Source organism: Pyrus communis, chromosome 3 (assembly GCF_963583255.1).
Source record: "Pyrus communis chromosome 3, drPyrComm1.1, whole genome shotgun sequence".
Lineage (NCBI taxonomy): Eukaryota > Viridiplantae > Streptophyta > Magnoliopsida > Rosales > Rosaceae > Pyrus > Pyrus communis.
In genome coordinates this window covers 19637489-19661667 of record NC_084805.1, presented here as the reverse complement: position 1 = coordinate 19661667, position 24179 = coordinate 19637489, and the positions used below count along the sequence as shown (strand labels likewise).

Sequence of the window (24179 nt, the reverse complement as noted above, 5' to 3'; positions counted from 1 at the left end):
ACAACATTTAAAACAATTAGAACAAATCATCGATAACTATATAAATGGTGATTTGGACTCTCACATCATCTATTGAATAGAATATCAATTACATAAAGTGTGGTCTATGTTTGTTTATCAACACTTCAACAATTTTGGGAAATTATACGGTTTAGATGTCACATATCATGGCTTCTTCCGTATTAAATTTTTGGGCCACAAGTGAAGTGAGATACTTAGTTAGAGACTAAAATAATGATGGTCTATACCAACTGCACCTTTCACTCAATCTTAGATTAGTGAAAAGTGGCCCAAAAGAGAAAGAAGCAATGTCTTCGCCATCATCGTAATCATAGCTAGATCGAGTGTACCCATCGCTCAACCCTTCGTGCCAAAGCTAAGAAACTCCATTTCTAATTTTATAGGTAAAGCTACTGATAAGATATGGCAAACCCATCAACAAGGAACACCACTAACCAACTTACTTGTTCCATGTTTCATCTGCGTGTATTTTACGTGACAAAAGATGCATAGAGATTATATTGTAAAACTCGTTGCATGCAAGTTATTTTCTATAATTTGAGGACATAAATTTATAACAAAGAGGCTATATGGGCATTCAAATCAATTCATGCATTGTCATCCGTTTTAATTTCATCACATTCCATTGTGGGATTAATTTGAGATGCCAAGAAAGTTATTGACAATTGAAGAAAGGTTGACCTAGAATTAAGATAATCATGCATTATCACGCGTTTTAACTTTTCAATATAACGACAATATATAATTTTGTAATCATATGAAAGCATCACAATAACATTTCCGTTACATAAAAAATTTTCGCCCATTTTGGAGAGCGCATATTAGCTTAGCAGGAGGCCACACAGATTCAGTGTGCCACGCCCTTACGCTTTAGTTTGCGGACATTCCAAGCAAACCAACATTCATGTTCTTGAGTTTAGTATAATGTCATTGCTACTCTTGATCCTTCTATGGTCTTTTTAATTGAGATTGACCGAGGTTGATGTATTGGATCCAAGGCCCAATAGAAACGTTTTTAAGTTCGAATGCCCCGCCCATTTCGTTACCGGGCCAACACGAACGCCTCAAAGCGCATGAGGCAATGAGACCATGGCCCGAAGCCCAAGTCAATAACTCATTACGATGAGTTCCGTTGACTTTTAGTTTTTTTGTTTTAATTTGAACAAAAGATATTATCAATCAAAGAAGGAAGTAGGTTAAGCTTCATAATGAGCTAGTAATAATGCAGTTTAAATTCGTCTTTGACGAGAATTAAATTTAAGATCTCTCACTTACAAGTGAAAAAGAATATCATTAGATTGTAGTACTAAGTGGCCCGTTGACTTTTAGTTAAATGAAATGAACTAACCTCATTTTACACCCTTTTTAGTTTTCGTTTTCTCCATACTGCACATTGAAGTATCCACCTTAATTTATGATTAATGTTTGTTTAGTTGTTTAATACTCTAGTTAAATTAGCAATGTGACTGACAGGAGGGTCGTTTATGAAAGTGCATAAAAGTCACACTTGCCCTTATAATTTTATCACCGCATCCATAGTCTAGTTAGGCGGATTTTATCTATCTTTTTTTTTTATAAAATAATATACTACACTAGGGATGATAGATTTTATTAAATTGCACAACGAGCGAGTCATTATAAATTAGAATCGAACTCTTACTAGTAGATTTGTGGTAAAAAAAAAAATATTACTAGTAGATTGGTTGTAATTTTCTACAAGTGGAGCCACTGACTTTCCTTTAGTAGGCTATCTTGTGTAAGGAGGCAAACGAAGCCATGTTAGTTTTTATCGTTTATTCCTTGCGGATGTTTTAAACACCCACACACTCCATCCAAGGATGATACTATAGGCGAGTTAAAGCTGCTTATAGAAAAAGAAAGGCGCAAATAGTAATAATAATATAGCAGATCAAAAATAAATGATTGATGTGCAGTGCAGCAAATCTTGATGGGGACCAACCTAGTAGTTCTGGCAAATGGCAATGGCCATAGCAAGTGATGATGCTTTCATTGCTTTGGGTGCTCATCTTTTATTTACTGCATCTGCAGATTACTGAATTCACTCTTTCTTCTTTCTTGTTTGCTGCATCTGGAATCGATAATCCAGTTGGATTTTATCATTTGAAGATTTTCTTTTTAACTTGATATAACAACATATTACATTTAAGCGTGAGCGGTTTAAGTTAAGTTATGTAATGGACGAGTCGTAGTGAAATAGAATCGATCTCGCCATTTATAAAATTCGTATATAAAGTTTCTCATTCACTAGTTTAGGAATACCACTAAAAATACTTAAAAAGGGTATTTGGTCGTTTAGAAGAATCGAAAGGGGCATTCGTTTCACTTCGGAGAGATGTCTACTTTCTAGACTTAAGGGCAAAGAACCCGAGGTTGTGACTGTATTACATGCATGGTTTGTTTGTGGGTGGGTGGATGCATTGGGTGTGTGTAAATGGAGAACAATTAAATTGGATGAGAACAAATATTTTGGTGGATATGAGTGTTAAGTTTATATTCATGTGTTTTGTGTTCGAAACTTTTTTTTCTTTTAAATTATTACAATAGTTTCGACTCCTCCTACCTCCTCTTAATAATAATAATTTGTAAACAAAATAAATTGGATGAGAACAATATTGAACTTTTACACTTAGTTATAATTTGTAGAAAATTTATGTTTATTTCAAGGGTAACAATCATCCTAAAATCACTTGTTTGTTCAAAAATTAACTAATGTTATTGTCAACGAGCTCAGCTAGTAATGTCTATATGGTATTTGGAAAAAAAAAAAAAAAAAGAAAAAGATAAGATGATCACTAAGCCACGACAGTCCACTTTTTTGAAGGTCGAAAAGACTCCAATAGGCATACTATCTATGTGGTACTTAGTGACATTACTTCTAATTACTACTAGGCTTTACTTGTACATATCAACACTTAATTATGGACTGCACTCTGAAATTTTATTTATCACAAAGATCGTATCACAAATGAAGATTACACGAGACATATAAAACCTTAATGAAATGTTCGCTTCACTCAATGATGCCCTAAAAGAAAAAGAAAAAAACTTAACCTAATTAATATTTTTTATTAATGCTTAACCTAATTAATATTTTTTTATGAATGCTTGCGGAGCTTAACCAAAACAATAAGTTTTACCCTATTTGTGTATAACTAGTGCACCTAAAATATCAATTCGTGAATTGTGAAGAAAAACAAAAACAAAAACATTATACATTATAAATTAGAATTAAAATAACATCATCTACGAGAGTCGAAAATAAGATGTTTCATTAACAAAATATTACTGGTAATAGATTATCACGTAATATTATTCTTACTAGTAGGCTATCTTGTGTGGATGGATCCTCTCCGAATCCCCTTCCTGGGGATCCCGGGGATCAAGACACAAGGACCGTTCATCAAAGATCATGCAGTCATAATTAATTGCTTTTTACGCAAAACGAGATTGCTTTACTTTTAAAAATATAAAAAGCATTTAATTGTGGTCGCACGATCTTTGATGAATGGTCCTTGTGCCTTGATCCCTGGGATCCCAAGGGAGGGGATCCGGAGAGGATCCAAATCCATCTTGTGTAAGAAGGCAAAAGCCACATTGTTTTTTAGGGTTTATTCCTTGCGAATGTTTGAATCACACCCCGGTCAGGATGAGTTCAAGACGTTCAGAGATCCTTGGTACGGTCAAAGAACGAGACTTGGACCTAATATAATGATTCATATTGGTGCAGCAAATTTGGAGGAGGAACCTACCTCACAACAAAGTATATGGCTCAACTTGGGAATTTTCTTCGTTGTTTTGGAGTACGATATTTTGTTTTTTTCATCGTTAAATCTTTAGTTAAAAACACATAATTTATACTTCAACGGTTAAAACTTTCGAAATATAATGCTTGAAGCACCATGAAATTTTTGCTCAGCTTGTACTTGCAATAGGCATATGGGATTTTAACTAGCAAGTGATACTATTTCGAAACATTGGTTTGGGAGAAAGTGCTTCTTGGATAATGATAGCAAACCTCCGGTGATACATACCTAATGTGTCTATAAAACCCCATACCCTACTTTTATTATATATTAATTTGCAGAGCATATAGTTACAATATGCATGATTATACTTTCAATTTCAGTTGATATTATTCTCTTCGGCGTAAGGCATTCACTTAAATTCAAGGACGACATTGGTCGTAGTTGAACTGAAGGACCAAACTTAGCGAACGTGTCAATTTTAAAAATCATTTGTAATAAAATGTACTTAAAAATAAACACATCGAACAAACTTGATGTCTGAAACAAAAGTTGAGTGAAGTTTTATTTTTCAAGTATTCCTACACTTATATAATAACGTGTGTTCTACCATCCTGTATTCTGAGTACTTGAAAAATGTCTCCATTAAAGAGGAACGAGGCAAAAGCCGTGGCGTTTTTTATCATTTATTCCTTGCGGATGTTTTAAACACCAACACACTCCATCCAGGGATGATACTCTGGGAGTGATCAAGCTGTTTATAGAAAAAGACTGGTACTAGTAATAATAATATAGCAGATCAAAAATAAATGATTTATGCAGCAAATCTTGAAGGGGGACCAACCTCACACAAAGTACCTGTTCTGGCAAAGTGGCAATAGCCCTAGCAAATGATGATGCTTTGGGTGCTGATCTTTTAATTACTGCAGGTTAATGAATTCACTCTTTCTTCTTATCTTGTTTGCCGCAGCTGGAGGACACAATGTATTACTGCATCCATAATTTAGGTGGATTTTCTCATTTGAAGATCTTTCTTTTTAGCTTGATACAACAATATATTTCATTTAAGCGTGAGCGATTTAGGTTAAGTTATGTAATGAACTTGTTGTAGTGAATTAAAAATTAAGTTCTCATTTACAAAGTTTGGGATACTACAAAAAATAATTAAAGGGTATTTTGGTCGTTTACAAAAATCGAAAGCGACATTCATTTCACTTTTAATAGATGTCTAGCTACTTCCTGACTTAAGAGCAAAGAACCCAAGGTTGTGATTATATGAAAGGTTTATGGGTAGGTGGTTGCATTGGTTGTGTGTGAATAGAGTGCAAATCAACTGGATGAGAACAAATAAATTGTACGTGGTTCAATATTTTAGTAGACAGAGTGTTAAGTTTTCACTGATATCTTTCAGGTTCGAAACTCTTCATTTTCCTAAATTATTGTAATAGTTTCGAATCCTCTCTCTTCTCCTTAATAATAAGAATAATTAAAAAAATAAAAATAAAAAATTGGATGAGAACAACATTGAAATTTCACACTAATTTTTTTTGAACAAACGATAATATTTACACTAAGAGGGTGAGGAGAATCGAACCTAAGAATTTATGTTTATTTTAAGGGTAACGATCTTCCAAAAATCACTTGTTAGTTGAAAAATGAACTAATGTCATTGTCAATGAGCTCAGTTAGTAATGTATATAAGGTAATTTAAAAAAAAAAAAAATCAACTAATGGCTAAGTTATGGTAGTTCACTCATTTGAAGACCAGAAATACTCGAGCCATATGTCTATATGGTAATTGGTGACATATAAACATTTATGTGGACTGCACTTTGAAATTGTATTTATCACAAAAGTCGTATCACAAAGGAAGATTGCACGAGATATATGGATGCCTAATGAAACGCTCGTTTCACTTAACGACGCCTTAAAAGAAAAAGAAAATACAGGTAGTACCCGTGCTGAAACATACTAGTATCATTGGAAGAAAAAACACTTCTTTTCACTTTTTACTATCTAAATTAAATTTTTTTTCTTTCTAATTTGAGTAATTAATTAGAAATATAAATTGCAAAGGGTAATGCTAGGGTGACCAAAATCTTAAACTAAATTGACAAACTAAATGATGTGTCACCAATAGGAATAAGCACGTTAATCAACACTTAAGTAATAATCAAATCTCAACAAGTTTGCAAATTTGATTTGAAAATTTTGATCTTCGTAGCATTAACGAATTGCAAAAGAAACTAACGTGGACATCAGTCTAGACACTCCAATATGAAATTCGCGTTTCACTTTCACATAAGGCCTAAAAACAAAACGACATCATCTTCTTCTTCCTCGCGCGTCATGAAGCCTGTCCTGCAACCTACAACTGTAATGATTGTTTTTCCATTTCGGGTAAATCTTTTTCTACATCTTTGCATGGTTAATTGAAGTCAGGTACCATCTACATAGAAAATTAATTAGCCTACTTCATTGCAAAAGATTTTCACCTTGGGTGAAAATCGAATAATTAGAAGCAATTTACATCTCTCCTTGCCCTATAAAAAAACCACCATTTCTCTGCATTTCTGTAAGTCCCTCAATCTGATTTCTGTATCTTCAAAAACTTTTTTGTTCTAGTTTCTCTCTCACAAAACTCTACATTTTCTAGTTCCAAAATGTCTCAAATATTTGGTTGCAATGGCTGTACCAGTGAAAGCAAGAGATTCACAACAATTGAAAGCTTGAGGATCCATGTTCATGACAAACACCTTGCAACACATTACGCTTGCTTGCAGAAACGTAATGTGTTGCAAGGTGTTTGTCATGAACATGTGTGTTGCAACGCATATAACGACTCCAACCAAGAATGAGCTGAAGAAGAAGAGGCCAAACGTTCAGGAGGGCGTAGGTCCTTCTGAAGCGTAGATCCGTCAAGTCCTAGAGACTTCGAGTGTGTAGGGACCTCTTATTCCTAAGGTACAAGTAATAATTCCCTATCACTTGTGGTTGATAAAGTTTGTTTGTTTTGGTGTTTTGATTGATTTGTTTGGATTAGTTTCTTTGGTTGAACTTGACAGAGAATGGAGAGGACCTTTTGGAGTGTGTTTTACGGCTTCAAAGGCTGTGCAAAATGCAGCAGCACTGATTTCATTAAGTAGAGGAAATCTTATGGTGCTTTGCCATGACCCATACTTGTTTAAGAGAGTGATTGACAAGAGGCTTAACAACCATTTCAGCCTTACTACCCCAGATTGAATCCTAACCCTTCATTTGGGTTTTAAGTGATCTAATCTGAAGTATACACTTGTCACTCACACACACACACACACATACATTTAAACTGAAAAACTAGCCGTTGGAACTAAAACCCTTCATTTCTTCTTTCTTCTTCGATGCAGACAGTAGCCATGCTCGCAAGCTCCTTGCTGCCTTCGATCCCTCGACTCCAGGAGCTGTTTAGCTTCCAACAGTGGTCACTCGGCAAGGCAGGCATGGCTAGGAAAGCTGTGGAATCCAGCTACACGGTATCTCAGTTACTCCATGTATCAATTTATCTCACTTATCTAGTGCGAAATGAGGATCCATATATATATATATATAAACGGCAGTTTTTAAGTGTTTTGCTTTGTTGTGTGTTGCACTTATGCTGTGATTATACTGGTTACGAGAAGCGGCAGCAATCGCATTAGAACATAAATAGAGTACTGGAGGTTTCACTTAGTATTCGAAACACACTCCTTGCCCCTTTATCCTCACCACCACGTGTCTTTCGCTTCTCTGCTCTCTCTTTTCATGTTGTTTTTATAATATTCCTAAGGTTCATAAACCAACACATATGCAAGCACCCAGAGATGGATTCTCATATCATAAAACTAGACACATGCACGCGCACAGATAGTTTACAGGGGTGAACACATATGCATAGCTGCATACATTTTAGTTTCTAGTTACGTGAATTCGACGCAATAGGCGGACTGACAGTTTGATGAATCAACATTTTCGTTTCCAATGCTTTTTAGTACACTGTTGCTCCATTAGTCCATGCTTGTTCAAAACACAAGGAAAATTGAGATGAACCTTTACTCTCACATAGCAGCGGAGTCAAATGAGTCAATGACTCCCATATTCATGCCATGATCCTTGAACACCCCACAGCCAAGGGCTTTGTGAGAAGATCTGCAATCACTGATGCAGTGTCTGTGTGGCTCAATAGACACCTCTTGCCTTCACCATTTTTTTATAGCCAAATATTCACGTCCATCATTCATACATGTTTATGTTACGCCTTTGGGCAAGAAACGTAAACAACCATCATTTTAGAAATAGATTATGTAACGTTATTGTATAACAGTCATGTAAAAGATTAAGAAAACAACCAAGATTTGTTTTTGGACAAGAAAACAGTCAACTTAATTTTCTCAAAAAATGTTATGCTTGAACAAATCTCAAACTATTTATACATTCCTCTCTTTGAAAAAGAATATTGACATGTTATGAATTTTAACAATGCATTATGTCACATCCCAGACCGGCTCCTCCGTAGCACGATATTGTCTGTTTTGGGACCCAACCACGCCTTCACGGTTTTGTTTCTGGGAAGTAGACTCCAGCCGAAGCTGGGTTTATACCTTTCTTTCATGCTTTTAGTAGTAATTAGATCCGAGAATTTGGTAAATTTTCGCTTTCTACACTGCTGCTTCAAGAGCAAGTTAGAAACATGGAAGGACGAGAAAAGTACTCTTCAGTCAAAATTTGATCGGATTTATAAAATTCAGAATTGTACTTATTCATGGACATAATCATGGTGTACTTTGGGCAATTTCTTTCATGATTAGATGGTCCGTAAAAGCAAGCCAAAAAGCCATGGAATCCTCGTTCGGGAGGTATTTCTATTTGTAATGCTTCAGCATAAGTCTTCGAATGAAGATATGACGGAGGCTTATTCAGCTCTTCCTTGCCAAGTTGGCTTCTATGGTGTCTCAGCTACTTGATAGTCAAGTGGAGATTCACGTCTTGTACCCTACATGAAGTGGTTTTTATTAAAAACCTCCAAATCAGGGAAAATCAAATTTGTGATGGTTCAACAATCCACTGAATTGGAGGGAACAAGATTGTGATTGGTGCTATGGGAATGAATCATCCATAAGCATCAAAGTTAGAACATTTGAGTTCTAAGACATGGCTTTCATGAAAAAACGTCAGGTTTTCATGGTTGTATTGTTTTATGAAAACTTTGGGTTTCAAAGGCACTAAATCTGAAACTACAGGTTCAACTTAGTTTATTAACGGTTAGTTCATAAAAGAAAGGTTTCTGCAAGAACACAGAATACAATATACTGATTTAAGTGTAGTTGATTTGAGTTGCTTCAGGAACTCAAATGTGAGTGCTTCAGGACTACTAAAGTGAGTCAAGGGTTCAAAGAAAAGAAATAAAATATTGAATCGTTAATGTCCAAAAGTGGGCTTTATGCTGATAATTTTGGATTAATTGTCAGATTAATGGATTGCAAGTCACTTTTAATTAATTCAATATATGGGGACCATTCGGGGTCGATCGTAGAAGCAAAATAATACAAAGTATCAGGCATATTTGTGGGCTAGATGGCCGCAGGCAATACAAGAGAAACACCCTAAAATTGGTTAAGGCCGTGAAATCGGGCACCAAAAATTAAAAAATTTATGGGTGCGGGCTGAAAAAAACAAGCCAAAAATGGCTTTGGGCCGAAAAAAGGAGCCAGCCCAGCAGCTGCAAGCTTCGGGTTGGGCCGTGTGAGGCTGCTGCAGGCAGCCCCATAACCTGCAAAAGCAAGCTTATATGCTTGCTGCAGTCACGGGCCGAGAAGAAAAGTGGGAGCCCAGTGTGCTGCCATCAGAGCAGGCCGAGACCTGCTGGCAAAAAAATTTCCTCTTTTTTTTCACAGTTCCTGTTGACTGCTGGTCCAATGTAAGGGAACGGGCTAAAAAGCCCAGGAAGAAGAAAAGTCAGCCCTGGCGGGCTGGGGAGGAGGAAAAAAAAAAAAAAAACTAGGCTTATTTTTTGGGCCAAAAAACCAGGTAAGCCGAAAGCCCAAGTTTCAGGAGCCGCGGCTCGGTTGCGATTTTGGGTTTTTTTCTCGATTTTTAGGGTTTTGAGAACCCAAAAAATCATGTTTCTATTTTATTTCAATTCTTTGACCCACAATTTTCACATAGCGATTTTATAATTGCGTAATGCATGAACATATATATATATATATATATATATATATTGACAAAGGAATTGTTATTAGCACTTCAAAAATCTCATTCTACACTCCTCACAAGTGTATTTTTCTTTCTAATTATAAAAAGTTTGGAGTGCCAAATGAGATTTTTGGAGTGCTAATAACAATTCTCATTGACAAATATATGAACATATACAATATATATATATATATATATATATATATATATCGGAAGGTAAATATAAATGTAGGGGGTTCATGCATCATGAGGAATGTTTTCATGCTTCATGGTCGTGTAAAATATCTTCCTTTATTTTAAGCGTACCTGATTGGTAGAAAACAAGAAAAGCCTTTGAATTTGTAGAAAATCCTTCTCGGAAAGTCGGAATATCACACAGAAAAATTAAATTGAATCAATAGCATGTAGATCAATTCAATAAAATAATAACATTAATCATAAAAAGAATGATTAAAGCGTAATACTCCTCTAATTGAAGAATAATCTCTTTTTAGCGCAGCATCAAAAGCACGTTAATAACATGTTGTATGCATAATTTACTGAACGATTATGAAGGCCATAGAGAGAGGGAGAGAGTGCAGCATAGAGAGAAACGAGAGAGATACGTAATTGATGTGTGTTCTATTTCACCTCATTATGCCTTTATTTATAGCAGTAGGGAAGGTTAATTCCTTATCCTTTTAAGATTACAACTCTAATAGGATATTAACTACTAAAAGGAATATTCAAAGATATCCCTAGATACATTAGGATTTACACAATTACATTCTCATTCTAATAGGACTGCAACAATCACAATTTTATTTTCCTTTCTTTGTCTCTTAAATTCAGGTTATTATTGTTTTTAAAATTTTAATTTCATGTTTCATTTGTCAAAAATAATTTTTTATTAAACGTGTTTGTTCTACTATAAAGAGTGAGAATGCTTTGAGAGCTTTTAAAAAAATAAAAAAAATAAAAGAATACAAGTTAAACATGATACGGTGGTGTATGAAGAGTGAGAATCCTCGCCGGATCCTCTTTGTGGGGATCCCAGGGATCCTTTTTGTGAGGACTCCGGGGATCCTCCAATCACATACGTTCATCGTACATCGTACGGTCAGAAATTATTGTAATTTTTTTTATTTAAAATTAAATATAAACAGTACCTGACGAAAAATGACTGCACGATGAATTTGATGTGATTGGAGGATCCGCGGGATCCTCACAAAGGATCCAGCGAGGATCCTCCCTAGTGTATGAATTCATAAAATAATTTTCCTTTTTAAAATATTATGGGGTCTAAATAGTCAATTCATATTATAGTATACAAGTTATTTAATAATAAATTCTTGTGTTAAGTATATTCAATAATATTAATATGTGGGGGCATGTGGTGCATTACCACAGTAACGGAAAACAATTATCATGCCTATGATGAAAAGCAATTATATTTATGCACCATGGTGCAAGTTTGATCCTCAATTCCTCATCATTCACGACACCACTAAACATTTGTAAAAAATTTAAAAAAAAATCTATAAGCAGCTGAAGCAAGAAGTTCATTGATCCAAGAATAATAGGGCAAATGATTCAAATGAATCAAGACACCACTAATCACCATCACGACATTATATTATATGCAGTGACCATCTCGTTTTAGATCTTCGTAGAATTAAAAACTAAACAACGGTTGTCAGTTTGATTGTTTATGTGCCTTAGAAATAGTTGAAACTTCTGAGTTTTGGTTGTTGAATCATTCATTGGACCTTTCAATCCACATCTAACCATTCATTGCTTTAATGCATGTCATACACCGAATATAGTAGAATTTTGTATATTTGATATTTGCTTAACCATCAACAGCTCCCTACTTACTAATGTCTGTTGAGAACCAAGAGACATAATACATTCTCTTTCTCTTGTATCTCACACCACGTGACCTACCGGAAATGCATCCCCTTCTTTCTGAGAGAGAAGGGGATACACCGGAGACAGCCTAGAACCCCGCTAAATTAATGCGTGGACTTTAAAGAGAGGTTGCAAATGCTATGCACGTACAATTTTTTCCATTTGGTAAATAAAATAGTGTGCAATTGCTCATCTTCTATCCCACATTTTTTTTTTATTAATCACAGTTCTTTTGACATTTGTTTTCAGACTTGGCAAAACCTGTGATCCGAAAGACCGGCCCAAATTGTTGTATAAAGAACATACCAAGTTCACGGCCTACAAAACAAAAGAAGAAAGAAGTTAGGTTTGTGCAGAAGCAACATCGTACACATTCGCTTGTATGGTAGAGGACCCATAATTATATTCATTTTTATTTCCTGTAAGTAAATACGAACACGAAAAACTCGGCTAAATTACATGGCAAAGAATTACTAGACAAAATTACGTAATGCAGAAACATTAACTTTTCTATCGAAAAAAATAAAGCACTAGAAGCAGAATGCGTATATGTTTTGGATTTGAACAAGACTCTGGGGCCTGGATATCTTGAGGGCGACTTCAGTGATGAGCGCTCGTGACAATACCTGCCGAAACTCAATGCGGGAAGGCTCATCCGCTGATCGGTTGTCTTCATGCAATAGCTATCAGTGGAATCCTTATTGCTGTGCCGTTATCTGCCCGATGATTGATGTCGTTGTTCATTATGCCAAGAGTTTTTTGCAGCTTCGGCAGATGCATCAACAGAATCTCCGTTCACATCCTTCGGCTTCGAGAAGAAAGGATCCCATTCGTGAGCTCCTACCTCATGTTGTCCCTCCTCCAACAAAGCATACTTCCAACTGTTTTCTTCAATGAAGTTATCATCTATACAGCCTTCGATGATGTCCTTCCTCAAGTTTGTAACTTTGTCAATAACTGCCTGTACAGAAACATCAAAGGCATCTCTAAAAATCCTCAACTTTGAGCGGGGATCGGCATATATCATACTTGGAATAAGGTTTATGACCTCCTCCCTCATTTTCTTCACCTGCTCGGGAGGAATTCGACTAAGTGTTTCCTCTATGCTAACGTTCCTCTTTCGAATATCGTCCTCTGGGATGAACACTGAATACCTTGTATAATCTTTTGGTAAATGCCAAGTATATTGTGTGTATGCCGACCCAGGATGGAAGAAGACAGGTATGCAACCAGCCAACATTGAATCAAAAGCAGACCTTCGTGTGTATGAATCGCCTTGAGGTTGCAGGCAGAAAAGAGAGCGCTGAAACATCTGCATTATACTGCTTGGAGAATGACACTTGCTTTCCCCAAAATCACATTCCAACAGCTTACCAACCTTTGAACTCCTGCACTGATCAATGATCTGCCCCCTAATTGACTTGGGATTGTCAGGACGCGGGGCACCAGCAAAAGAGAAAAGGAATTCGCGCTTTAATCTTCTCATTCGCTCCTGCCAAACGAACACATCAGCATCTTTTGCTGGATGGAAATATGTGGGATATGGAATACCAAAATCATTAGCATTCCACGGGCTTGATTCTACCACAAGCATAGACATATTCTTAGCAGCCGGCAGAAAGAGAAGCTTGTTACCCCAGTCCGATTCTTCCTCTGACAGTCTCCTGAAATCCCATGTTATCCTTCCTGCAACAAGAAAGTGGTCTTTGCCACCCATAATGCCCCATTCTGGCCTCTTCATAAGCCAGTCAACCAGATCAAGTGAAGCCGCATCCCTCCTTGATATGTTGAATCCCCAAAGGTATCGGGCAATGTCAAACCCAGCATAAAAGGGAACAAAAATAGCTGCAGCGATAGACGAATCATTTGTCAAGCACTCATATTGCTTCATCCGATTGTTAAATATGACATCCACAGCGAACTGATTTGTGGCATACCAACTCGTATCCCCGAACACACCCTCTGCATTCTCAAGTGGAGGCCCAAGCCCAGCATTAGTTGTGAACTTGCACATATTTGTCCAACGGCTTAGACTCCTACACTCCTTTAACATGTCCTCATTAAACCTCGATGGAAGATCATGCACATAAATATACTTCCCACCACATGGATCACTCTTGTTTTCGACAGTTCTCAATGCTCTCATGAATGGATATTTCTCCACTTCATTGATGTGATCGGTTTTCGCAGGGGCCTCCGATTGCTGAGCACTGGCTACATTGGTAGGGGTTGATCCAGTGCTTTGGTTGCCCATCTGCTGATCACCGGTTACACTAGTAGGCGCTGCTTCAGTGTTTTTGTTGTCCATCTGATGATCATCCGTGTAGGTAGGTGTCGCTTGAGTGTTTTGGTTGTCCATCTGAAGATCAACTGTTACACCAGTAGGTGTCGATTCAGTGTTTTGGTTGTCCGTCTGATGATAACGGGCTACAGGGGTAGGTGTCGATACAATGCTCTTGCTGTCCATCTGAAGATCATTAGTTCCAAGGGTAGGCTTCACCTCGGAGTAAACAGGAGCGGCTTGTATATTGACAGATTCATTCACGGTACTACCTCCCAGCACAACGAAATGGAAGTAGAACAATAACATCCAGAAGAACACAGACAACGAGGCCAAGAAACAAATCCTTGTATTCTGATTCTTTCCTGTCCCCTTCTCCATTGGCTCCACAGGTGCACTGTCCGGAGAGCGGCGTCTCAATGAATTCATAATCCACTCAATCAAGCAACCTTCCTACACCCCATTTGAACCCAAAATCCCTAATCATTCACCAAATTCCCGCAATCCCAAATCCCCCAAATCAATCACCAAAATCCCACAAAAACCCAAATCCCAAATCAACACAATCAATCACCAAATCAACAGAAACCCAAATCCCAAATCCCAAAACTTGCCCCAACAAAGAACACACCCACACAACTTAAATCAAAAGCTTATATATTCAGCTCCAAAAAGCAAAGCAGAGAACTTTATTTTTTTCCCAAGTGAGATATAGAGATTTGAGGAACAAGAATATAGTAACAGATGCAACCTTAACAAACTGAAATCGCCCAAATCTAGGACAAACCAGTTTTCCAGTCAACAATTCAGAAGGAATGGGTTGTTCCGTAAGTTGCGCCTCTTTCGGAGCTGAATCAATATTACAGAAATTTACAGCCTGTTAACAGCTAAAAATAAACAAACTTTAAAACATTGAACAGGAAACAATGTGGAAGAAATCGAAACAAAGGAAGACAGACAGAGAGACTTACCGAGGTTTTGATTTGCCAAGAAAGTTCGAGAAAATTTTACGTTGTTTGGTGCTGATATTAAGTGAGGGAGAGAGAGAGTGAGTATAATATCACAAGGAGTTCGCGCGTCGAAGGCGAAAGTGGGCGCACGTTAGCAATGTGAGCCGGCGGCTGTTTCATGTCGGTAGCCGGTAGGATCTTGCCGCGTGGAATGATGGGAGGACGGTGTCTTGTTGATGGTGGTGATGTCACTGCATTCCCTCAAGTTACCAGAGATTTTTCAATGTGATCGGTACATTACGTGTCATTAAATAAATGATGAATATATGTGTTAAAAAATTAATAACTTAAAAAATAAAATTTTCTACCATTACTATTAAAACACGTTATGTACTACTTATGTTCTCGTTACAATTAAAAAATTTTCCCCAAGTTACGAATCTACGATGCATGAAGTTGAAAATCCCCCTCATTTCTTCCTGCCACAAAAATATTGAATGTATTTTTGCTCCCCGCTTAAAGCGAGGATAATTAGTTATAATTTTGTAATTCGTGTGTTACATCAATTAAGTTAAATTAATTTAAGCCAATTAGTGAAGAGAGTGTGCATCACTCTTACTTTAAGAAGTGAGCGAAGTAGCACTCAAGGAAAAGGAGAGATCCATTTTTTGGGAATTCTAGGAACCCTACATCCTAACTGTTTATCGTATATCGTGTTGCCAGTTTTCGTTAGGTACTATTTGTGTTTAATTTTAAATAAAAGAAAGTTAAATCATTTATGACCCCATGATTCACGATGAATGACTAAGATGTGAGGATCCTTAAGATCTCCACAATTTGGATTCGGTTGGGATCCAAATCCGGTTTATAAAATCCAACTCATATTTGTGAGTGAGAAATGTTCTTGTTGATTGAGGTTTAGGTTTCTCTTTTATTGAAGTTTCATTTTAAATTTAATTGCTCATCATTGAATAATATTTAGTTTTGACAAAGTAAAAAAGAAAATAATGTTAAAGGGCCCACATGGAATCAATGAGAAGAGAAATTCTTGCGTCCAAGGTCCAGAACTCCAAATTCCTACGAACCAGAAAGGCTCTAACGACACACCCCTAATTTGAAGCCCATCGCTACCCTATGTTTTGACTCTAGTTTCTCTCTCTTTTAGGCCATCTTCAACCGACGAAAGATAAACATAGCCTCGTCCAGAATTATAGTCCAGCAAAAAATTATTTTTAAATAAATATTATCAGATGATACTCATATATATGATCTCCAATCGAAAGGGTTATACGTAGCTCCCTCAACAGTTTCAGAGGCACAAATTGAAATTTAGCCAGAGTTCCTAACTTCTTATAATTGTAACAAAAAAATCTAGGTAAAAAGTCTTATTCACCATCCTCTCCTCTTCTCTTCCCCTATTCTTTCTCACGAGCTTGAGCCGCTACTATTGTTGCGATAGCCGGGTAGCAAGCGCTGGCTTAGCCCGGCAGCAGCTTCTGCAATGCCAGAAACTTTGCAAGTAATTTCAGGCAAGTGATTTTGGTCTTCTATTCACAAATTTTAAAAGCATTTTCACGGTTAGAGATCAATACACCAGAAGCCAAGGACAAAGTATTTCCTTTTCAGTTTCCGCAACCCCCCTTCCTTCCTTCCTCCCTTTCTCTGCTCTCTTGTGTGCATATAAATTATTAGAACTCCTTCGGAAAGATGTCAAACACATTCTTGGATGCATTCGATCTTTGCCGCTGATAAAAGAAGCGAATCTAGTATTCCAAACTGGGGTCAGCTGGCTGAATCCTTGGTGCAGAGATTTGGTGAAAGATGACGACAATTGATTTTTAGGACTTTAACGAAAAGTTCCGGTACTGTTCATTTTAACGAAAAACCATATTTTTACACTAAAAAATTAATCATAGTACTCTTCACTTTATCATTTATTTTATCATTATTGTTAAAACTTAAAATTTTCAAATCATTTTCATTAGTTTTTCTTTAATTTTTTTGCTTAGTGAGAGGACAACGAGCAGTATTGGCTTTTGAACTCTCAACTTCCATGGCTGGAATCGCATCTAATTTTATCAATAGTTGAGTTATTTGCATGAATACATCACGTGGTTTCTGGCACTGCGGAATGGTCCATAAAGGATGAGAAAAAGGTTGTCGCCGGTCTACAACCAGGCATGCTGCTCGACTGTTGCAACAATCGTAGCGGCTCAAGACAAAGAGGATTAGTATAATTATGGGTAATTAAGACTTTTTATCTGGATTTGGTTAGAATTATAAGAGATTAGAAAGTTTGGTTAAAATTCAATCCATGCATCTAAAATTGGTTATTTTTAAATATTTTCCTTTCAAATTTAACTGTTGAATTTGAATCATTTATTGCAATAGATGATAAGGGCCCCAAAAAAAGATGGCTAGCATGAAACTCATTTGTACAAATAATGGTCTGATGGGCTCTACAAAATTATAGTCCATCAATCAATTGGAGATAAGTCTTTGAACAAACCAGATTATTTTTTGGCTCTTAGATCTTTAACCCTCTCTATTGAACATGATCTTAGTCGTGTTTGGTGTCTGAACAGAGAAGACCTTATTCATAGAGTGTTGGTAACATTGTGAGCTAAGTGGGTCTCAAAATATAAGGTTAAAATTAGAGTTAACTTTGTTTTGTATGCAAATTAGAGTTAACTGTAGGATGTCAAAAAGGAGACTAAAACCAATGGTAGTAAACCACAAATAACACAAGTTTCCTCTTTTTTTAGGAAAATAACAAATGACTTTCTCTTTTTTCCATTGTGATCAGATTTGACAAAGGTTTCTTGATTTTTCTTAACATGAATGAATAAGCAAATTTTAGCAAAAATCATTGTTTCCAAATTTGATATCTTGGACCCCATCGTAATTAATTGATTTTAGACAATCTCATTTTATTTACCCCATAAAGAACTAAGAAAAGTGGGAATCATGAGAACTATCAGCCATATCTTACAATAAATTTTTGATGTGCATTATTCAACCTATAATGTAAAATAACATTAATTAAACGTATGTGTCAATATCTCTTTATTATGTGGAGAAAGGATCCTCGCTAGATCCTCTTTGTGAGGTTTACGGGAATCATTCAATCATTGTGTATCGTGCGGTCAGTTTTTGTTAAGTACTATTTATATTCAATTTTAAATAAAAATTTACAATAATTTTTCACCACATGATGTACAATAAACGGATGTGATTTAAGGATTTCCGGGATCTAGCGAGGATCCTCATTCCTTTATGTTATGAGATACTGACACGCACGTTTTGACACATAATGCAAATCAATTAAAACCGTTGATTCAAATATGCAACTAAAATAATGATAACAATGAAAAAAATTGAAGTTCCACCATAAAACTAGTTATCAATATAAGGAGTAGCTTAACCACTTACAAACACATGCACGGTCATTGAAGTTCCACCATAAAACTAGTTATCAATATAAGGAGTAGCTCAACCACTTACAAACACATGCATGGTCCTTTTTTCCTCAATGTAGGATTCACTCTCAACAAACCCTCTCACGTGTGGCAAATGTTTAAGCCTAATACGTGACAACACAAATCGGATGAGTTGGAGCATGTGTGGCTGTTGGACCTTATACATGTGAGAACTTGCTCTGAAACCATAAAGAAAGTTGAGGTTCCATTTAAAATCAATTAGCAATATAAGAAGTAACTAAACCTCTTATAAGCACATACAAAATTTCTCTTTTTTCCCGATGTAAGATTCACTCTTAACAATATATATTTCATCAATAATTTTTACAGTTTTTTTTAACCTAACATATCAGATTGTTATAATAACAAACACCCTAATGTCACATAACAAACACTCTAACGTCATATAAACACGAAATCTGAAGAAAGAGTGGTATATGGCGAAAGATGGCACCGGCCATCTCAATCGAAGATTAGATCGAGCTGCAACCATATGGTTGTACCACAAAGCTTTTCTCCAGCATGTGCATGTGCATGTGCCTCTGAGAGGGGCAGGATCCATCTTATGAGTAAGCTTAATTTTGGATTGTCAATTTCTCATAAGTAAATCATGACTGGCTCCGCACTCTACTGCCCAATCAAAGAAAAGGCTCATGCATGGTAATTTGACACTTGTGCTAACAGTGAGTTTATTTACTGCATTATTTATCTTTTAAGCATAATATTTGCATTCCCTCGTAGAAAGGGATGCACATATCTTATCCTTTATAAATAACGTATCTTCATCGTATAAATTTTGTGACTCGAACCATTCTATTTCTTAATTTTCATTTGAAAATAAACCATACAAAATACATCCGAACGGGAGACAATTGATGCATTCAAGTACGGAACAATTTGACAGGTTGAGTAGTAAGCAACATATTTATAATGAACTTTTCATATAGATAATTAAGTGATTTTTTATACAAATAATTTTAGTAGAATGATCTTCAAATGAAGGTTAAGAACTTCAACGATTTTGATTGAAAATTAATACAATTAAAATACGTTATAGAATACATCATTCCAATTAAGAATACGTTATTCTTATTTCAATGACTTTCAGAGGCTCATCACATGTATGGTGCAATGACCATAGTAAACATATCGATATTTAATTAATTAATTTACATTGGCTTCCACAATTGTTGGGAGCAGGGAAAGGATAGCAATTTACAAATACCCCCTTTTTCTCAGTGTAAAGCAAGAAAATTTGTGATTATTAATGTGCCTTTGGCAATAAGAAATTTCTGATTATTAAGGAAACACCTTTAATTTTTTATTTAACTAGTTTAGTCCCTATACGATAACTTATTATATCAGTGAGAAAACTCATGAATTAAACAATAGGGAAATCATAGGTTATAGACGGTGAAATTCAAAATTCTAATCTTATGGGTCCCATTGTAAAATATTTAGGGTTTATTAATTATTTAGTGAACCTATCGTCAACTATGTTCATATCAACAAATGCTGAAGTAATATGCCGAGTGATGTCAAGACCCTATGCCGTTTTATTTAACTTGTCCTGCTAAATGCTACCAAGATATTTCAACAATGCATTTTGTCAAACACTTGATGGATACAAAAAAAGCTCATATCTGACATTCAAAGGGTCTCTGAGCCTTCACAGGCATTTTCCCCAACCTTCGGAGGGTTCGGAGAGCACCCGAATCTCTATGTGGATCTACCCATGCTTTTACAGTGCAATAATAGTGGTGAAATTATAGTTGAGTCCAAAGTTTGTTTTAAATCGAAACTGACTCTTGAAGTAATTTTTAGCATGCCTTTTGAGAAGCTTATTTGTGAGGAAGTCTTTATTTGTTTGGTCATTAATCCAAATCCAATCTGAATTTAGTCTCGTAACAAAATGAGAAAAAAAAGAAGAAGTTAAGAGCATATCTAATGTGTTAGGCAAGGGCAAGAGGCTAAAGGCAAAATCTAGTCCCTCAAAACGATGATATAGCTTGTGAATATTTTTTTTTGTTCTAGTCCTACCATGCCCAAGGCTTAGGCTGTGGCTAATTCGGCCTCGCAAGGGGAGTGAGATTCTCTCCCATCTTATTATCATTTCATGCTCTTCCCTCTTGTCACACTTTTCTTTTTGTTTTTGTTTTTTTATATAAAAAATTCAAAATAATATGTTGAATGTGACTTAATCATAACCGTTTAAATAGGAGGGGATGGAAGATGAGAGAGATTAGGAGGGGAGAAAATCCTACTCTCTCGCAAGGTGCCTAGGCTTTATTTTGACTAAGCAAATTTAATTTTTTTGGGCTAGAAATTAGTTTTTCATTTTTGAGGAAAGATTATCTATTTATCTAGGTCAAAAGGCTCCCATTAGATATGTTCTTATAGAATATCTTCGAGCAATGAATGAACTTTTGTTAAAGGTATGGAATCTCCATCTCCCTTGACATTGGCTCTCATCATCACTAAATGAAAGCATGGTGCTCCATTCTTTAATTTATAAACTACAAATGATATGTCCTTACATGACCATCATATATTTTGTTAGTTTGCACTGTGACTTGTTGTTTCCTCCAATAAGATGGCCCGACAATACTAGGACTACACGGACTAATCAAGCACATTGACTAGTAGTGACTACATAATTTTCGTACCAGAAAAAAGATGAAAAGGACCAGTGGGGAAATATGGTTCGTGTCCTTCATTATACATGTAGGTGTTGAGGTCCATTATTTATTCAAGCAGTTATGGTTACTTTTCAGGTCTTGGTTTTTTCTTTCTGCTTTGTACGGTTTAAAAAGTAAATTTTTTACTATTATAATTCAACGATCAAATTTTATACGTAACTCGACTCGTTTAATCCATTGACATCTTTAAAAAAGCAAAGAAAAAAAAGGAGCAGCTAGCTAAACCTGTGCAATCACATGCCATGCAAGGAATCTCTTATATATTTTTTTGTCCCCGAGTTGGGCATCACAACTTTAATATGCAATAGATAGTGGGCGACCACAAATATTTCTGTGACCTAGGATCTTTGTACTGATTGATTGTAATAATCTTGATGGATCTAATGATCTGGACGAGGGAGTTATTCTGAGCTCAAATGTTGCCAAGTGTCTAACGTTTTGAATTTTGTAATAAAATATCGAACAAAAGCAACATCTGTTGTTAATGAACAATTACGATATTTGATTTGTTGATAGTATGGAAGAGAAATATTAAGCAGAGAATTCGAATTTATAGATAGGTAGCATCTACGAAGGTTTCTTATGGTATTTTATGAGGGCATATTGATATATACTTGCAATTCAAAATAAATATCTTTCATCCTTTATATTTGAAATAAGAAAAAACGTGAAAACTTATTTTAAAATGCATATATCGTTTTGTTTTCATATTATACCTACAACTTGAAAATTACAATGTACAACATCTTGCATAACGTCAGAAAGTTCTTCAAATCAAAACAATTGATCATTTACCAAAAATCATCAAAGTTAGCCAAACGATTGAACAACAATATTAGCTTGCCGACTAACATAGAACTTTACATAACGACTTCAAAAGGCCCACCAATCACTAATGTATCGAGTTCATTTTATATCCTTCACAACTTGTAAAACATTGTATCATCGACTTGTCAAAATTGCCTGAAATGACTAATTATAAATTAATCTCCTAAAAGGAGAAATAACGTAGATTTGATTTTCACATTTCAGTTTTGCCTTACTGTATATATCCTTGATTTTTACAAGGATAGTTTGGAGCAACGAAAATGATCTGCATCTCGTTATGTCCTATAGTTGTACATTTTGCACAATCAGTTCAGACTTTCTTGCTTGAACAGTGTTTACATAAACATATTTATTTGAAAAATTAAAGAATATGTAGAAACAGAAATATGTAGAAATTTGATATTAAAAAAACAAAAAGGGGAAAGAAATATACGTAGAAACATAAACGAATTTTTGGCCATGGACAAGTGTTCTTTTTTCATTCGAGCTACAAGTCATACTTTACATCTAAATATGTAAAGACACAAAGACATAACTTCAAGTGCAAATCACACAAAAGTATGTAGAAACAGAAACTAAAAGAGGTAAACATTCAAATTTCAAACATATTTACTGAAACAAGATTAGTTCAACATCAATAACTCATAAATTCATCTAAATTAGGTTTGAGTGCGTTACCTTTTCAAAGTGTTGATGCAAAAATATCTGAGTCGTTTTTTGGGTGTTTTTAGTTTTAGTGGATAGAGAAAATGTGAAATGGGAGGAGGAGAAGGGCATGGAAAAGGGATGGATGGTGACAAAGGAGGGGCAGAGCCGATGAAGCTTCAATGGCTTCCAACTTCATGGCCTAGGTTTATTCTGAAAACAAACAAAAAAAAAATCGAAGTTCAGGGTTTATGCGTTCCAACTTCAATACCGACAACGCCAATATTTCTAGTTTACTAGATCTTCATATCAAAACACGATTTGGAACATATCCGAGCGACATGAAATTGCTGAAATGGTGGCGTCGGAAAACTTTGCATCTGTTTTTGCAGATCGTGCGAAATGGAAGGAGGAGGTCAGTGTGATGATTTTCGTCAAAAGATTAAATTCCCACACACAAATGAAGTAGCACGAAAATCTTAAATTTCATGGACAAAACAATGAAAGCAACAAGAGGAATATAATAGATACAAATAAAAACGTGGGCCAAAACCCTAGCTGCTTTGAACCAGATAGACTTTCCTCTCTCTCTCTCTCTCTCTCTCTCTCTCTCTCTCTCTCTCTCTCTCTCTCTTGTTTGCTCTAAATAAAAAAAGACCTACCAAACTTCACGTCGGATCCTTCATTTTCACAGAATTCCCATGCAAAACTGAATTATTAGCTCCCTGCACATTGTTGTTTATATAAATGTTGATGCAGCAACAGCTGCTCGAGTGCGATTCAGCTCCGATGCCTGGATGCATGGAAAATGATGCACCGGCGTTCTTCCCTTCATAGTTGATGCGTTCGAAGAAGTCGTGGTCTGCATTTGGCTCCATAATGTGTTTGATGGCACCATGAAGCTATATCTTTCAGACTATAATTCCAGATCATCCTTCTTGCTTCCTTTGCTTGCATTATGAATCTGGTATTAGACTTTGGAAGAAAAACCAATATTCCATGTTGAACGACTTTATGTCAAACTAGAATTTTAAGAAGCAAATTGCATTTGATTCAGAGTCAGAAATTGGAGTTAATTTTCGGACATCTTTTCAGCTTCTCACACATTGGCATCGTTTTGAGTAAACCGCCCATAATTAAACAAAGTGTGTGAGAAGCTCAAGAAGGTTTGTGTTTATCATTTCCCTAAAAAATAGATTTTAAACCACGCGCCGGAGATGGAGATTGTATTTTGCACAAAAGAGCATTCACACAGCTCTGACCAATAGGCCTTAACCCAAACCTCCATTAGGAAGCGTTAGATATCACAAAAAACCACTAATTTTGCACAAGAAGTAAATATAAAGCATTTCGATCCCTTAAGTTTCGAATCTTTTGTTTAGATTCAAAGAAAACTAAATGGAGTGGACTAC

At 35.8% G+C, this 24179-nt stretch overlaps 1 protein-coding gene across 2 annotated transcripts; it reads right to left on the bottom strand.

The window, feature by feature from the left end:
• Positions 1 to 12266: 12266 nt before the first annotated feature.
• Positions 12267 to 15243, bottom strand: LOC137728694 (xyloglucan galactosyltransferase MUR3-like). 2 transcript variants are annotated; one of them, XM_068467434.1, is made up of 2 exons: positions 15138 to 15243; positions 12267 to 15015 (listed from the first exon to the last, which is right to left on the bottom strand). In XM_068467434.1, the coding sequence occupies exon 2, from the start codon at positions 14593 to 14595 to the stop codon at positions 12598 to 12600; it is 1998 nt and encodes a 665-aa protein (XP_068323535.1). In that variant the 5' UTR covers positions 14596 to 15015; positions 15138 to 15243; the 3' UTR covers positions 12267 to 12597. The 2 variants fall into 2 exon arrangements, with proteins under 2 accessions (XP_068323535.1, XP_068323536.1); XM_068467435.1 differs by having other exon boundaries at positions 12267 to 15043; positions 15138 to 15175.
• Between the last annotated feature and the right edge of the window lie 8936 nt (positions 15244 to 24179).

Excerpts from the sequence above, each read along its gene's own strand:
- LOC137728694 (XM_068467434.1), bottom strand. The coding sequence starts at position 14,595 with ATGAATTCATTGAGACGCCGCTCTCCGGACAGTGCACCTGTGGAGCCA.